General features: G+C 51.9%; 11 protein-coding genes across 18 annotated transcripts; 6 read left to right on the plus strand and 5 right to left on the minus strand.

The window, feature by feature from the left end:
* Nucleotides 1–1,007: 1,007 nt before the first annotated feature.
* Nucleotides 1,008–2,169, plus strand: KVP18_000855 (uncharacterized protein; the record flags this gene model as incomplete). 3 transcript variants are annotated; one of them, XM_067950327.1, is made up of 3 exons in its annotated part: nt 1,008–1,074; nt 1,101–1,702; nt 1,729–2,169. In XM_067950327.1, 3 exons carry the CDS (start codon nt 1,008–1,010, stop codon nt 2,167–2,169), a joined length of 1,110 nt encoding a protein of 369 aa, XP_067808537.1. The 3 variants fall into 3 exon arrangements, with proteins under 3 accessions (XP_067808537.1, XP_067808538.1, XP_067808536.1); XM_067950328.1 differs by having other exon boundaries at nt 1,729–2,141; XM_067950326.1 differs by lacking the exons at nt 1,008–1,074; nt 1,101–1,702 and having other exon boundaries at nt 1,714–2,169.
* A 1,026-nt stretch (nt 2,170–3,195) lies between these two features.
* On the minus strand, nt 3,196–4,197 carry KVP18_000851 (uncharacterized protein; the record flags this gene model as incomplete). The annotated part of the gene is made up of 1 exon (XM_067950318.1): nt 3,196–4,197. The coding sequence occupies one exon, from the start codon at nt 4,195–4,197 to the stop codon at nt 3,196–3,198; it is 1,002 nt and encodes a 333-aa protein (XP_067808528.1).
* A 747-nt stretch (nt 4,198–4,944) lies between these two features.
* On the minus strand, nt 4,945–5,232 carry KVP18_000867 (uncharacterized protein; the record flags this gene model as incomplete). The annotated part of the gene is made up of 1 exon (XM_067950345.1): nt 4,945–5,232. One exon carries the CDS (start codon nt 5,230–5,232, stop codon nt 4,945–4,947), a length of 288 nt encoding a protein of 95 aa, XP_067808555.1.
* Nucleotides 5,233–5,369: 137 nt separating this feature from the next.
* On the plus strand, nt 5,370–5,822 carry KVP18_000876 (uncharacterized protein; the record flags this gene model as incomplete). Its single annotated transcript, XM_067950364.1, has 1 exon — nt 5,370–5,822. One exon carries the CDS (start codon nt 5,370–5,372, stop codon nt 5,820–5,822), a length of 453 nt encoding a protein of 150 aa, XP_067808574.1.
* Nucleotides 5,807–6,696, minus strand: KVP18_000852 (uncharacterized protein; the record flags this gene model as incomplete). 2 transcript variants are annotated; one of them, XM_067950320.1, is made up of 3 exons in its annotated part: nt 5,807–6,038; nt 6,066–6,249; nt 6,276–6,696. In XM_067950320.1, the coding sequence occupies 3 exons, from the start codon at nt 6,694–6,696 to the stop codon at nt 5,807–5,809; spliced, it is 837 nt and encodes a 278-aa protein (XP_067808530.1). The 2 variants fall into 2 exon arrangements, with proteins under 2 accessions (XP_067808530.1, XP_067808529.1); XM_067950319.1 differs by lacking the exon at nt 5,807–6,038 and having other exon boundaries at nt 6,166–6,696.
* Nucleotides 6,697–6,871: 175 nt separating this feature from the next.
* KVP18_000880 (uncharacterized protein) lies at nt 6,872–8,569 on the plus strand (the record flags this gene model as incomplete). 2 transcript variants are annotated; one of them, XM_067950371.1, is made up of 1 exon in its annotated part: nt 6,872–8,569. In XM_067950371.1, the coding sequence occupies one exon, from the start codon at nt 6,872–6,874 to the stop codon at nt 8,567–8,569; it is 1,698 nt and encodes a 565-aa protein (XP_067808581.1). The 2 variants fall into 2 exon arrangements, with proteins under 2 accessions (XP_067808581.1, XP_067808582.1); XM_067950372.1 differs by having other exon boundaries at nt 6,890–8,569.
* A 164-nt stretch (nt 8,570–8,733) lies between these two features.
* On the minus strand, nt 8,734–9,428 carry KVP18_000877 (uncharacterized protein; the record flags this gene model as incomplete). 2 transcript variants are annotated; one of them, XM_067950365.1, is made up of 2 exons in its annotated part: nt 8,734–8,793; nt 8,853–9,428. In XM_067950365.1, the coding sequence occupies 2 exons, from the start codon at nt 9,426–9,428 to the stop codon at nt 8,734–8,736; spliced, it is 636 nt and encodes a 211-aa protein (XP_067808575.1). The 2 variants fall into 2 exon arrangements, with proteins under 2 accessions (XP_067808575.1, XP_067808576.1); XM_067950366.1 differs by lacking the exon at nt 8,734–8,793 and having other exon boundaries at nt 8,817–9,428.
* A 59-nt stretch (nt 9,429–9,487) lies between these two features.
* On the plus strand, nt 9,488–10,740 carry KVP18_000868 (uncharacterized protein; the record flags this gene model as incomplete). Of its 3 annotated transcripts, XM_067950346.1 has the most annotated exons (2): nt 9,488–10,213; nt 10,240–10,740. In XM_067950346.1, the coding sequence occupies 2 exons, from the start codon at nt 9,488–9,490 to the stop codon at nt 10,738–10,740; spliced, it is 1,227 nt and encodes a 408-aa protein (XP_067808556.1). The 3 variants fall into 3 exon arrangements, with proteins under 3 accessions (XP_067808556.1, XP_067808557.1, XP_067808558.1); XM_067950347.1 differs by having other exon boundaries at nt 9,488–10,276; XM_067950348.1 differs by lacking the exon at nt 9,488–10,213 and having other exon boundaries at nt 10,393–10,740.
* Nucleotides 10,741–11,093: 353 nt separating this feature from the next.
* On the plus strand, nt 11,094–11,408 carry KVP18_000884 (uncharacterized protein; the record flags this gene model as incomplete). Its single annotated transcript, XM_067950377.1, has 1 exon — nt 11,094–11,408. The coding sequence occupies one exon, from the start codon at nt 11,094–11,096 to the stop codon at nt 11,406–11,408; it is 315 nt and encodes a 104-aa protein (XP_067808587.1).
* Nucleotides 11,409–11,459: 51 nt separating this feature from the next.
* Nucleotides 11,460–12,749, minus strand: KVP18_000874 (uncharacterized protein; the record flags this gene model as incomplete). Its single annotated transcript, XM_067950361.1, has 1 exon — nt 11,460–12,749. The coding sequence occupies one exon, from the start codon at nt 12,747–12,749 to the stop codon at nt 11,460–11,462; it is 1,290 nt and encodes a 429-aa protein (XP_067808571.1).
* A 132-nt stretch (nt 12,750–12,881) lies between these two features.
* KVP18_000858 (uncharacterized protein) lies at nt 12,882–14,507 on the plus strand (the record flags this gene model as incomplete). The annotated part of the gene is made up of 1 exon (XM_067950332.1): nt 12,882–14,507. The coding sequence occupies one exon, from the start codon at nt 12,882–12,884 to the stop codon at nt 14,505–14,507; it is 1,626 nt and encodes a 541-aa protein (XP_067808542.1).
* Between the last annotated feature and the right edge of the window lie 45 nt (nt 14,508–14,552).

The raw sequence follows: 14,552 nt of genomic DNA on the forward strand, positions 1-14,552 counted from the left end.
GCAGGTTCTAGCGTTGGAAGGCCTATGCCTTCCAAATCCAATAACTTGCTATACAAAGCGACCTTTGAGTATGGAACCATCTAGGTACCCATAATTAGGGTTGCCACAACCTTGAGACACAGGACATCATCCGGTTCCATGTGCAGGTTCTAGCGTTGGAAGGCCTATGCCTTCCAAATCCAATAACTTGCTATACAGAGCGACCTTTGAGTATGGAACCATCTAGGTACCCATAATTAGGGTTGCCACAACCTTGAGACACAGGACATCATCATCCGGTTCCATGTGCAGGTTCCCGTTTCGTTCGCCACTATTAAGGGATCATTTTTCTTTTCTTTCGTTCGCTTACGTTCGCTTACGTTCGGTGGGTAACCCAAGGAATGTCATCATTAGTTTTTGTAAGTAGTTAAACAAAGAGTTGTTTGAGAAGCATATGGCAGTATAATTGGCCAAAAGAGGTATTACAAAACCTATCAATGTCTGACATTCCCAAATGCCTCTAGAAAGGCATTTTCTTTTAAGGAATGTAATTCAGTAGATTCCAATTTTCGCGGTGCATTGCGCCCTTCATCGTTATCCTATCCAACACTTTCCTTTCAAATCGAGAGTAGAAGTCCACAAGTGGACCAGAAACCCTTTACAGGTAAGTGTGCACGGTTGTTTCAACAACTGTTGCCGTGTTACGACTTTTTCACCCTTCAGACGTTAAGATTTACAATCCTTTTCGATGCTTGCGCAATCGATCCAAATCATTCAGCAGTAGTTGATGACTCCATGCTTACAAGAAATTCCTCGTTCATGATCAAAAATTTCAATGAACAATCCTTTTCTAATCATTACTAACTAGAGAGAAATAGAATCTTGCATTGTGTCGCGCGTGAGGCCCAAGTTATCGAGGGCTGTACAGTGCGATCTAGGTGCCCATAATTTGGGATGCCAGAACGTAAGAGAACACAGGACATCATCAACATCGGGTTCCATGTCAAGTGTGTAAAGTAGCTTAAAATATGGATATGAATGATGACAGCAGTGTGGTTGCTATGAAACTGAAGTTATCAAGCCCGGTGGTTCTTTGTGAGCTCGTACCATGTTAACCACAGACGAATCGAAGCGCTCATTTTCCCGCCTTTTTTCACCTCGACCTCCCTCGCCTAAGCCGGTTGATTTTTGGCTGGAGGAGGTGTTCGCGCAGTGGGAGACACACAAGGGAACCGCGGCTTTGGAAGGCTGGATTCAACGAGGCGTTCCAGATGTCGTTCAGGGCCTTATGTGGCAAAAACTGTTAGGTAACCCGCTGGTGGTGACTCCTGACCTTTACGACTCTGTACTTAAGCGGGTCGTGTGCATTCGAGCCACACTATACAGTAGCAACACCCGGTACAGAGAGCGGGTGAGCAGGGCATTCGGTCGGAGAGCCAGCCTTGACCAGAACCAATGTCACGGGTGCTGTTTGGGCGGGGAAGTAGAGGCATTCGAGCAAATTCCAATCGACATTTCCCGCTCGCTTCCGCATTTCGGAGTCTTTTCATCGCTTTCACCCAACAGTCTTCGGACGCATAGAGAACGACTGCGAACGATTTTGGAGTGTGCTGCTGTTCACCGACCAGATATAGGATACGTTCAGGGGATGGCCTCCCTGGCAGGCGTCTTTTTGCTGTACCTTGACGAATTCTCAGCTTTCAAGTGTCTGGTTGTGACTCTCGTGAGACTGGGATGGGGTCCACACAGACATCTACATTCCTCTACGACTTGTACACCTTCAAAAGCTCAGCTCTACGCCAGCACTGCGTCACATTCACTGCCCTCCTGGAGGATGCCTTTCCTAAAGTTGCTGAGTTGTTGGTCCGACATGACGTTATACCTGAGTCGTACATTGTACCTTGGTTCTACACTCTTTACTCGGTGGCCTTCCCAGAGGATCTGGTTAAGAGGGTGTGGGACTTATTTTTTTTGAGGGGTCCCATAGTGTTGTTTCAAGCCGCCCTTGTTACCATAAAGATGCACGAGAATTTAATTTGCCTCTGCGATGTTGACGAGTGGGCTCCGCTGTTTGGCAACACTTCGGACCTGCTACACAGTGTGGACGTGGAGCGGTTCACCGACCTGCTCTCTCGGTCGGCATTGACACAGAAGAAGCTAGATGATGTTTCTGGAGTACACGACAGGTGATCCGAAGAACGAGTTGTCTCCTATCGACTGTGCTGAATTTTTCAGGTAAACGGCGCTCTCAGCTCCACAGCTGGGTGATGTGGATTGGGTGATGTGAATTGCTTCAGCAACGATCACGTGCGTTTCCAGCGGTTTCACTGTGTCCGGCAGGTCAAAATCGGGATTTCCAATGCTCGAGGATCACAACGAGAGGCTTCCTGAAGAGGAAGTTTTCTTCTCAGACGCTGAGGAAAGTATTACCTCCCTGAACTCTGAGTCCTGGGCATCGACATATGCATCCGCTGCCTCCAATGACGAACCCTACGTACCGGGTTGCAAACACTACGCTCGCCGCTGCATGCTCGTTTGTGCCACATGCGATGAAGCCTTCTGGTGCAGACTCTGCCATGACGCAATCCACGAGGCTTCCCATACGATGGACCGTTTTGAAGTACGTGAAGTGGTGTGCACGCAGTGTTCGTTGCGGCAGCCTAAGGCTGAAAACTGCAAGGGCTGTGGCGTTCAGTTTGCGAGTTACTTCTGCACAACGTGCTGCCTGTACTCAGACCTCGGAACTCAGCTGGGGATCTACCATTGCGACAAATGCAATATCTGTCGTCAGGGAGGCCGCGACAACTTCTTCCACTGCGACACCTGCCAGGCATGCTTAGCGAACAGTATGCAGAACAACCATAAGTGTCTGGTTGCTAGCATGCGTAACGCTTGCCCTGTCTGTTTAGATGACATGTTTTCATCCACGTCCAGCTGCTCAATGCTGGAGTGTGGACATATGTTGCACACTCACTGCCTGAATCAGTGGATTCGCAAGAGACAAGGATACCTGGTGAGATGTCCCAACTGTTCCAAGTCCGCCGTAAAACACGACTGGGACGAATTAGCAAATCGACTAGACAGTATCGCAGTTCCCGCGGAACAACAGCAGCCCGTCAACATCCTATGTCAGGATTGTGAGGTGAAGAGCGTCGCCTTATGGCATCCTGTTATGTGTCGATGTACCGCCTGTGGCTCCTTTAACACGGTGTTGACCTAGTCTTTCCTCTCCAGCTTCAGTTGGTTCAACGCGGTGAGCACTCGGTTGATCACGAGGGGTGGGAGAGCCATTGCCTGAAGGTCGGGTCCTGTGAGGGTCAACAACTCCGCCCCAGTCACCTGCCATTTCAAAAAAGCGGGTCTGAGGGGTGGAAGCGACAGCCGCTCAGCCAGGCCAGCGCACTGCTCAGGAGTCCAAAGTTCCACAGGTGTCCACTTGGACTCGTGCTCGGTCTTGGTGGGCGCTCTCGCGGCGAGGGGAGGCCAGACCTCTGAACTGACCTCTGTCTTGACGGAGACTGTTGGTGACGGAGTTGTCGGGGGTGGGGGATGGTGTGCTTGAATCATCTTTGCCATTTGTATGTTAGCTCTGGGTAGAGGCCTGATATGCAATGGAGTGACCTCTGTCAGCAGGCTAGCCCAATTTCCCGTTTCCCTCCGGCCATGCTCTTGCAGCTTCGCTGCATCAAGATGACGTCCCACAGCCGCGGCGACATCTCCAATGTTGGCCCTATCCTCAGGGAAGAGATTCTTGAGGAAAGGGTCGTCGTGGGTGTGTACTATAGTCCGGTCAGTAGGATCTTGTAAGTCGTGGCGCTTGATGTAAGTCCATACTTTTTTTAACGCCGGTCCGTAGGCTATTGGGGCACATCCTACGATGGTAGCAAGTTCGTGCGATGGGGTACGCAGCTTCAGGGGCGTAGACGTCGCCGGGGGTTTACTCCGCCGCTTCTTCCGTCGTTTCTTTCTCCATGGCTTCGAGGGGGGGTTTCGGGGAAATGTACTGGAGCTACCTCGACCAAAGGATGAGTTGTGAATGCCAGATCTGAGGGAGGGGGCAGCGTTGTTGGTTGTAGAGCCGTTGGTTGAGCCAGTCGATCGTGTCGGTCGTTCAGATTTGACATGGGACACCCCCTCTCTTTTGACAAAGCTCTTGGAAGTCGCAGGCTTGGTAGAGTTGACAGCCGCCTTGATGGCTGACGATAGCGTCCTTACCATCGCCTCGCGGAAAATTCAGCACTTTCAATGAGCTGGATCTCCCGCCTGAGTGAAGTCGAGCTGCCAGAGCCTGAAACGCCGGTCCCTCCCTCAGAGGCCAATGCTGTCGGCTTGTCATACACTAAACCATCTGATTGGGCACTTTCTCTGTTCGGGAACGAGGCAGCCCCTGAATCCAGCTCAAACAAGACGAAGACGTCTCCGTGGGTTAAAGCCATCTCTAAGCGCCAACGATGCACGGAAACTTGGGACTGCAGGCGGGTGAGCCAACAACGCCTCCCCAAATCCAGCATGACCTTTTTCGAGCCCGCTTCAGAGGAAGACGTGAGTGAGAGGGTTGTTTCACACACAGCACGAGTATGTAATGAAGTACTACGGTATGCATCTCTGGCCCCAGCTGCAGAAGTCTATCAGGAAGGAGCGCGCAGAAAGATCGAAGAAGTCCAAGTAAAACCTGTTCATGTGCTGCTGCAAACCGACCTCACATCGAGTCGTCATCCGCTGCTATCTTCCCAAGCACACTCTCAGTGGTTTCAGCTGGAACAAACGACAAAGCTTCAGGATCAACTGCCAGAATTTTGAGACAACGCCAGCCAGGGATATGCAATTGCAGACTGCGATCGCTGGCCCGGCTTAAGGTGGTGCATGACCCGTCGGAACGCTGTCCACGCCACCTCACCAATGGTCGAGGGACCGACAACTCCGGATTCAGATTTCCAGAAACGGCCTCCAACTGCGTCTCAGAAGTTAACTGCGACTCACGTAGAAGTTATCGACGTACATTAGCCAGACGCCGTTAAGATAGCGGTAGAATTTGAGGTGACCTCCCAGTGTGAATGATGGGAATAGTGGCTGCGGCGACGGAACCGGCGTTTTCTCTTGAATCAGGTCCGAGACGACCTCATGAGCAGTCTTGAAGATGTCTGCCGCGTCGTCCCGTCGTAGAAATGCATTGGCCGTGAATTCCTGCAGGGCTGATCGCAGTTTCGACAGTATCAGCGACTCGGAGAACAGCAACGTATCTGCTGAGGCCATCGCTGCAAAAAACTGGACTTTTCGGCGTCAAGGCACAAACAACAGATATCAGCAGCCATCTGAACGACCCCCTTGCAGCCGCGAATCCGCATGAAAACGTAGCGCTGCCGGTGGGTAATCATTAAATTTCTCTTGGGATGTCAAAGATCTGCGATTTCTACAGAATGTTGCGAAGCATCTGTCCCAAAGCTGAATTGCGTCCAGATGGTACCGGCGAGCCGTATCACCGGCCGAAACGGTGGAAAGCTGCGCCGGCTCCTTTGGGAAAGGATATTAAAGTCCAGGGCATTGCGGATCATGGTTGTCTGACATGTGCTATGCAGATTCCTGAGTCGATGTACATCGGCCCCTTCACAAACGGCTGGTGTTTGGTGCAGGCAGTTGTGATCTGCAGCAACGTAGAAGTGGTCGTGGAGGATGCAAAACAAACTGCAAAGGAGAAAGGCGTGTTCTTGATTCCTCCCACGAGTCGTTTCCGGATTCGCAATCTTGGGGAGAACCCAGCAGAATTGATCCTCCATATCTGGTCAGTGCCATCCGGAACCCCACTCGAAGACATTTTTAACAGAGAGATTCAGACGGAGAGCTGATATGCGCCGCCTTCCTCGAAGAAGACTCCGGTAATATCGCATTCAAAGGCGAGTCGAGATCCAAGAGCACTTGCTGGGTGTATGCTTGCTTGGTGCCTTACGTTGATGGTCCCAGCGGCGTCCGATAGGCTGTGATGAAGCGACGAGTCCGGCGACGGCATCATGACGTTGTCGAACAGATCTGCTACAGACAGGAGCACGCTTATTTTAACGCCTCTGAATTCGGTACCAAAACTCGCTCACTCAAATGCCATTTCCAACAGAGGGGTGTTGCTGCACGACAGGAATACATCCACGGCCAGGACTGCGCTTTGAGCTACCAGCCCTTTGAGTACCACATGTCTCAGCTTCCCCAGACGAAGGCCCAAGAACAGCACCCCAACGGAGACCGCATGGAATAGAAAGGTGCGGGTACGAGTCCAGACGACTGTATCCAGTATGCCTCCTCCTCACGCTTAGTCGAGCGACTGAAAGACGCTAGCACCTCTATAATCGACAGAAGTTGCGCTCTGAGCGTCTCGTAAGGAAGCAACGCTTTGCAAATTAGGCTAGTCACAGACACTAGGGTAGTTTCCAGGGTGGCTTGGGCTGCTGTTTGCGTCTCCAGCACCTGCATGACGGATTCGGCTTGCAGCGCAAGGGAGTTAAGCACGGCGGTGGAGTGGCCTTTGATAAGGTCCAATCGCTGTTGCTGCTCTTGGTGGTGAATTTCGGTCAACCAGATGTTGCAGAGGTCTGTGAAGTGGGTGTGTTCCTCTACGAACGCTGCGAACAGCCATGGAGGCATTCTTTGTTCGCAATCCAAAAGGGAGAACGCGACGGCGTTCTCGGAGTTGCATGATGGTGGAAGGTCGAGACTCCCGTACGTTTCCATTTTGCATCTCAGAGACGCAAGCGCGAGCTCTTTTCGGATGTTGCCTTGAAGGGTGCTGCACTCAGCACCCTTTGGCAGGTGTCGGCGGTAGAGCCGTTCAAGATCGGAGTAGCAATCAGCAGAACAGAAAGTTAAAAGAGCAGATGAAATCAGTCTCATTGCTAATTCCGTTTTGATGTCTGTGGGCGAGTGGATGATCGAACGCGTAGTGGCTCCAGCGTCTGTCGACGACTCAGTTGTCACTACCGACGCCAAAGGCCTCGTGGAAGTGCGGATTGCAGTGGACTTGATGTCTGACTTCCGCAGATTCCCAGATGTTGTCACCCAAATTCAACGCGATTTAATAGAGTTCTCCCACCTGTTGAGGGAACGTCTGCATTCGGTCGCCTCTGACTTCGCTTGTCTTCAGCCGCTCACGCGAGTTGCGAGCCCCAGCGGGGTGCTGCTACGGTGGGCAGTAACTGGCAGTCTCTACTGTTATGGCTTGACTCATCAGTCCCTCATTTACTGCCTCAACATGGTCTTGTGTCTATCGGACTGCTGTGTGCTGACTGTCGGGTCAGTGCGGCCGTTGTGTGTACTACAGGTCTACTTCCCTGGATGTCAGTGCCAGACTTCAAATGGTCATGTCGCGTCCTCGGCCTTGATGTACGACTGCGCCGATGAGAAGGATTTCTCAAAGATGAGCTGCGGCACCTGTCGAGTTGGGTGGCAGGAGGAGACGGGGCTACGAAGGTTCGTTGATGGGGTCTCAATTACTGTCCAACTCTATGACGAAAAAGTCGTTCAATGCATTGTTGCAGCTGATGCCGACATCCCTAATGTCCATGATGTGTTGGATCTTGTGGTGATGCCTCTAATGGCCAGAACGGGAGGTCTGATTCTCCACGTGCAGGGCCTGCACATTCGAGAGACAACATTCAAAGTGAAACTACCGACCGAGGTGATGGCTCCCTATAAACCTAACGGCTGGTGCACCCCTCCTGAGAGGCTCTGGACGTTTGTTGAACGCCTAAACCATCTGACACTGCAACATACTGAACCGTGGATCACTTTGGCCCTTTTCGGAGTGGTTCTTTTCTCTCTCACCCCGCGCGTTGAGACTGGAGTCCCTCGACTGGAGTCGAAGTGGAACAGGCACCTGCCCTTGGACAGCGGTCTGCCCCTCGCCAGCAGAGCTGAAATGCCTGACTCCAGATTGGTGGTGGGTCTTTTAACTGACGACGCCCGGGCACTAGATCTTCTCATGGGTCATTTGGCGAACATGTTGCCTATCGCCATTACGAATGTTCACATGGCTGAGCATGAAAGACTGCCAGTCTTGTACATTCCGTTGTCAATCGTTACTCCAGCGCAGCAACAGACTCTCTGTCATACCCTTCAGTCAAAAAGTGTTCTCCTCGGCATCGAGGTGACACCGGAGTCGTCTGATTTCCGAAAGAGATTTCCGGTTTTGAGTCCTTTCATCCAAGCGACACTAGCAATCTTCCGACGTGATTCTGGCTCGGCGCTGCCCGAAGCGCTAGGTCTCTGTCCTCCGCGGCCAGTACCCATGACCACCTTCGATTACGTTTCTCGGTTCTCACAGGTGATCGGAGATTGGGATGACGAAGCTGTCGGAATTTTGGAGAGCTTTGTTAACTTGTGTGAGAGGCCTGCGCAGGTGGAGCCGCTGATAATCATATTGGCAGTGTTCATTCACGCCCTCTCTTCAAATGCTGACAAGATCGACAACATTAGCATTCAAGCAGCTATCGTTGTCGTTGGAAAACTTTTCGAGTGTATCACAAAGAGTCCGATTAGGACAGCAGAGGAGCTCACATTCGCGTTGGAAAGAGTTGAGGAGATTTCGAAACCACGAGACGGAAGATGAAAAATGTTGTAAACACCGACGAAAAATCGTTTCATTTGGTTCATTAAAGTCAAGGATTAATTAAAAAATATATTAAAATGTGTCCGGCTAGCTGGAGGACTTGATGACCATGAATATCAAAATCAGCATCAAGAGAGCCACAACCAGGAACAAGATCTGCAACCTCATATTGAAACCATAACGATACACACGACTAATGTCACGAGATTCAGTCCACAAAGGACCTGAGAGTGAATAAGCAGAGAAATCACGACAGGCAAACGAAATTAACAAGGATACTCACCTGAATGCATCTGTCCGCGCAGGCACCCTTGGCTATCTGCCGCATAGTGGCTCTAGCTGCCTTTGCTCCCTGGTGGAGTTCGCCGAAACCTTCATCAATGGCTCCCATCTGCTGAATCTGACCCGCCATCTTCGCATCGGTTGCGATGCCGACATCCTCCGCTTCCAGCGCGTACCCCTGCATGCGCGTGATGGCCTCCTGAGTCTTGTCCTGCAGATCGTCGCCGACCTGAGCGACGTCCTGGTAGGTCTGAGGGACCGCTTGTGGCTCGCACACCACCTCGTCACGGGTCATCTCGTTGCGTTTCAGATCACACTCCCGCTGCAACAGTTTAAAATCCCGCAGTAAGTCCCGCATTGCAACTTGGTATGGCTGTCGTTCCTCCGGTTCCATGTCCACGTCCCTCAACTCGGTTACGAATTCGTCACGTATCGCTCGTATGTTCAAGGCTATCTCGTCGTTCTTCGATAGCAAACGCGCCTTTAGCGTAGGATTGTTCATTCCAGTGAGGTTGGTCTGATACTCCTGCGTGAGGTGTGTGACCTCGGAGATTAGCGTGCTCAGCTCTATGTCCATTCAGATTTGGGAATATATTCTAGAGCGCAGGTTGTGGTATGTGCTGAGTTTGCGATTCAATGTTGGTCGAGGTGGTATCCATACCCATTACAGCTACAACATCTCAGGTGGAACGAGCCGTTATTCAGACACTCCCAACGTCCGCAGTGATATGCACCAACGAGCCTGATTTTTTTGTAGGGTGGAGAAGACTCAGATTGCGGACTGCTGACGACCTTGAACGGTTGAAAGTTGACTCGCCATTGACGGTGGTAATCTTCAGAGCGACGCCCTTTTTTCACAGGGTGAGTCAGCTGTTGTCGGTGTCTACCACGAAGCCGGAAGCGGAGCAGTGGATGCGGAAATTGCCTGTCGGACGGCAGAAGGCGGCGATCGCTTCGATCGTAATGAGTGCCTTGGAGGGATCGTGCTCAGGCCAGGACTTCTGGGATCAGAGCGGCCTGTTGGAAGCTGAGAAGCTGCCCGACTGTGAGTTCTCCAGGAGTTTGCAGAGGCTGTCTTCCATTGAAGCCCGAAGACGAGGCAGTGTACCTATACGCACTAGACTTGCTAGAGGACAGAAAGTGCTGGATCTCATTCTCGCCGACCCCTACGAGGCTTTTCAAATTTATTTCGCGAACCACACTGCGGTATTAATTGACAGCGTGTTCCCGTCGATTCCGCTGTATGGCATGGAACGGCGGTTGAAGTGCGAGTTCCACTCACCACCAGTAGTCATTGAGGAGGGACCAATCCGCCTGTCGACAGCCCAGGATTGCTTGTGCCTGCTTGAGATTGTGCAGCGAGTGAGCATACTGCTGATAAAACACAGCATGTCACACGCCAAGAATCGATGGTTGTGCTCGTGAGCAAACCGCCTGAGTCCTTGGCTGCAATTTGGCGTTCCTCCGGGTGCTCGGCTTTGACGACGCACCAAACATGCACCCGATGGGAACAACGGCCTTCCTCGCCCTTCCTGCTCCTGATGGAGTACCACGAGGTCGTTCCTCGGCTGGACCGGCCCACCTCTCTAGTGATCGTAGGCTCTCCGCCGCTTAATCCGCTCACGAGCGTCGCATTGAGGCACTACCAGGCTACGAGAGGGGTGGACGTACTGGAAACTTTTAGGCTGTGGTCAGTGGCCAAGCATCTGGGCAGGGGCTGGACGCGGATGTTGTTTGTAGGGGTACCTCTGAGCATCGAGAGAGCTCTGAGAAGCAGACGCGATGATATCAACCTTCCGACGTCTTTAGCAGCAAAGAGAGTGTCTGTAATCAAACGAAAGGCCGTCCACAAGAAGTCAAGAATAGCAGAGTATATGAATGTGGAATAAACTGCAATATCATGTACCTCCGCGTATCTGTAAATCGATGGGACATCCCTCTCCTTCTTGCCTCCTCCGTGTCTTCCCCCTCCCTGTCTTCCAAACGCAAACATGTTGAGCTCAAGTTGCCTGGAGTTCGGAGAACCAATGAGCTTTTCGCGACGGGGGGAAGTCTTGTGACGATGACATCAACAGAGGCTACTTGGAACCCCTCTCGGCCGTCGCGTGTCCGACCTGAACTGCCGTTACATTATTCGGATGGATATCCGGGGAGCACGGTCGTGCCGAGTGACCCTTCGAATCTTCAGCTCCCTCTTACGGAGACTGTGATGAGTGACCCTTCAAATCTCAAGGATTCATGGATGAGTGGTTGGCAGAAGGTGCAATTCTTCACTTTCCTCTCACTTCTCCTGCATATGCTCTTCCTGATTTATTACTGCTCCGGGTCTGAAGTTGGTTACGACGTATTCCTTCAGATAGATTCGGCCATGTTGCTGTTGCTGATGGCTAATGCTGTACATTCAGTACGAAACACACTTCAAAGGCGTTTGAGGGACCCGGATGCCGACATGGATGCCAACATGGACAGCGACATCGATTTCACCGACTTCGAAATCGTCGACCCGGTCGTACCACGTCGTTCCGCGTCTCGACGCGCTTCCCGAAGGCGGAGGTGATTGATTGTGTTGAAGTGATTAATAATTTGGTACATGATTGCAGTTTTATCGTCACCAAAAGACTGTTCGTGGGTGGAAAGGGCATGAGGAGTCGCTATCGTCTTCGGTATCGCTGTACCCACAGTCACAATAGCACTGGAGGCTGTTGTGGACGCTCGTGGTGCTGCTTGATGAGGACCTTCGACTTGGATGAGGAAGTGGATATTCCCTAGACAACCGCACCTGACAGTCGCTTGGAACGGGAGGGACCGGCAAAACGTATGCCGCGCCCAAAACAAGCTCTTTTAGCGTGGTTGGCAGAGTTGGTAGTTCCCGACTGAACGCACCTCCCAGCCCTAGGCTGACCAGCCTTGGAGGGAGCGCCCCTAGGCATTGGTTGAACTCATCTGACAAATGTAGGACCTTGAGGGACTTCGGCAAGACGCCCTCCTCCAACGGTCTGTTGAATGTCCATCCGAAGTACAGCTCCAGAAGGTTAGGGGGCAAATCACCAGCCCGTATATCCTGTGTGAAGTCGTAGCTGAGGCTCAGTCGTCGTAGCCCACGAGGCACCCACGAGCCTAGAGGTTGATTGGAAGACCCGCCTAGGTGGAGTGTCTCGAGGGACTGTGGCAGATCACCTCGTCGGATTACTTGGTTGAAGTGCGTTCCAAGCCGCAAATATGTCAGTGTTGGAGGAAGGTAACCCGAAAGAGGTCGGTCATGCTCAAATCCGAACTTCAGATGAGTGATCGGTGGCAGCCGTTGAATGTCACTGTTGAACTCCTGGCTGAAACGAAGACTTCTTAGTGATTCTGGCAGAGAACCAGCTCGGATTGGGCTGTTAAAATCACTGTCTATCCATAGCTTCTTCAGATGCGTGCTGCTAAGGTCAAAACTGCCAAGACTGCCTGCCACCAGCGAGGTGACGCTCTCTGGTAAAGTTGTGGGCCATTCACCTCCGTCATAGTACAACGCCTTTAAGCGGGGGCACAACCTAAATACCTCTTGGAAAAGTGCTTGGTCCGCCTCATCCTCGAACTGCAGATGGGTCAGCCCGTTAAGAACAAGGGGGAACTTCCGCATGCGTCGCCATCCGTCTATGTCCGCAGATAGGCAGTACGGTCGCATCCCCCCGAGATCCTCCGGGATTGAATCATCCAGATCGATGAGGGCGACTCGACCCAAAAGGTCTAGCGGCACGCCCAAACGAGGACGTTGGACTGCCTCACATTGTAGTTTCCACCGGGAGCAGGCCCGGCAAAGGCACAGCACTTCAATGCGAGCTCGACACGAGGCATCTGGTGGGAGGAAGGACAACACTGCCTGGATCACGAGGGATGGCAGGTGCAACAGTGACATCCTGTCCTAATATCTGATTTTGGAAGATGTCGACAACCTAGACTCTCAAACTAACTGTATCACCGAGAGATGCACTTCACAATCGGGTATTTACCAACCTAAAGTGGGAATTTGTGAGCAAAGCTACAGGGGATGAATGACTGCGGAAAAGTTGTCTTGCTGGCCTTGCATAGTCTATCCCTTGACTCTAGCAGCTTTTCCGCCGGGTCTGACGCCCGAGTAGAGTTGGCCAGCAAGAAATTGGCCTACATGTCCACTCTGGCTCCGTTGGAAGCGGATGCCCAAATACTCTACGCATGTTATGGAGTATTTCCTTTGTTGGATGATGAGGACCTCCACTTGAAGGTTTCGATTTTCATACATAACAAGGGCAGGGAGAAGCGGGTTGCTATGTTCTACATGGCTGTTACAAGTAGACTATTACACGACGCCCGTTTCGTCCCACACTTTCGCACGTTCCCCCAAGGAGACATCGAAGTGCTAGCCAAGTGGAGGTCGCACGGTTTCGAAGGCTTCGGTCCTGAATTCTCTAGGGAACAGGCCATTCTCGAGTCCTCGACAGATGGGAGCTTGCCCTTGCTGGATTGGCCTGAGATTGGGAAACTCTACAAGAACTTCTTTTCGTCTAGGCGCGGGACTCCATTCATACAAGAGCGCCTCGATCGTTACGATACTCCAAGCGCCCGACGTAATCTGTCGAGGGCTCCGCTGAACAAACTGAAGCACAAAATTCAACAGCAGAAGTCCCAGTTTGAGATTGCTCAATGCGAGGTCCCTCAATCGATAGAATGGCACTTCGAGGACGTCAGCTTACAGATGTCACCGATATGCGAGTCTTTCAGTACAATGTCATCCTTGTCCTTGAGCGCCGATTCCGAGTCCATGGAAGAGCCGCAGTTACCATTTCTCTGTCCGAGATTCGCCTCCGCCGCGATGGATGAGAAAAGCTCTTCGGATTTTGGCGACTTCGATATATTCGATGAGAGCATTTCACCCGCCCAGCGAGAAGTGATGCTCAGACTGCACAAGGCTGATTCCATCGGGCCAGGGAACACTCTCAGGGTACCGTCTGAGCTTGCGGGGTCTGATAGCCGGTCTAGCACTTCGATGAGAGTTCCGTTGCTGGATCTAGAAATATTAACTCTGTCTAATGCTTCGGGGGCACCTGTGTGTGTCTTGTCGTCCGCACAAGAAACGTCCAGATCGTGGTCTTCTGAAGGCAAAGTATACGATCGTGCTCCTGTTACCGTCCTTGTAAGTCGGCCCTCGTCAGAGCTCGAGGCCCTTGTCGCCGACTCACTGGAGGTCGAAGACCTCTCTGAAAGTTGTGACGCCATCACTGACTCACTCGAGGTCGAAGACCTCTCTGACAGTTATGACGCTACCGATGATTCACTGGAGGTCGAAGACCTTTCTGAAAGTTATGAAGCCGTCCTGATGGAAGTTGATGCGCATCCACCGCGCAGCAAACTCCGTGGTCTGCAGATAGTGCCAACCCCTCCAACAATCTCCAGATCCAACCTTGCCGACAGCTCAAGCATGTGCTTCGAGATAAACACAAAGAGCAGCGAGTTCAGCAAGGAACTCAGAGTAGTATCCTCCAACGAGGTGAGCACCAAAAGCAGCGAACATAGTCCTAAGGTGAATGTTATTTCCACCCAGATTCGCGGGCTGGTGGACAGGACAGTGCATGGGTGCCAAAGCCCCGTTTTTACATTGAGGGCGCCACGCTGGCAGCTGGACCCACAAGACTGTTAGATTTTTACTACTTTCTCGAGTCTGGCAATCATCGAACTACATACA

Source organism: the organism of the source record quoted next (genome assembly GCF_019968955.1).
Source record: "MAG: Porospora cf. gigantea A chromosome Unknown PgA_NODE_44_length_55728_cov_401.998, whole genome shotgun sequence".
NCBI lineage: Eukaryota > Apicomplexa > Conoidasida > Eugregarinorida > Porosporidae > Porospora > Porospora cf. gigantea A.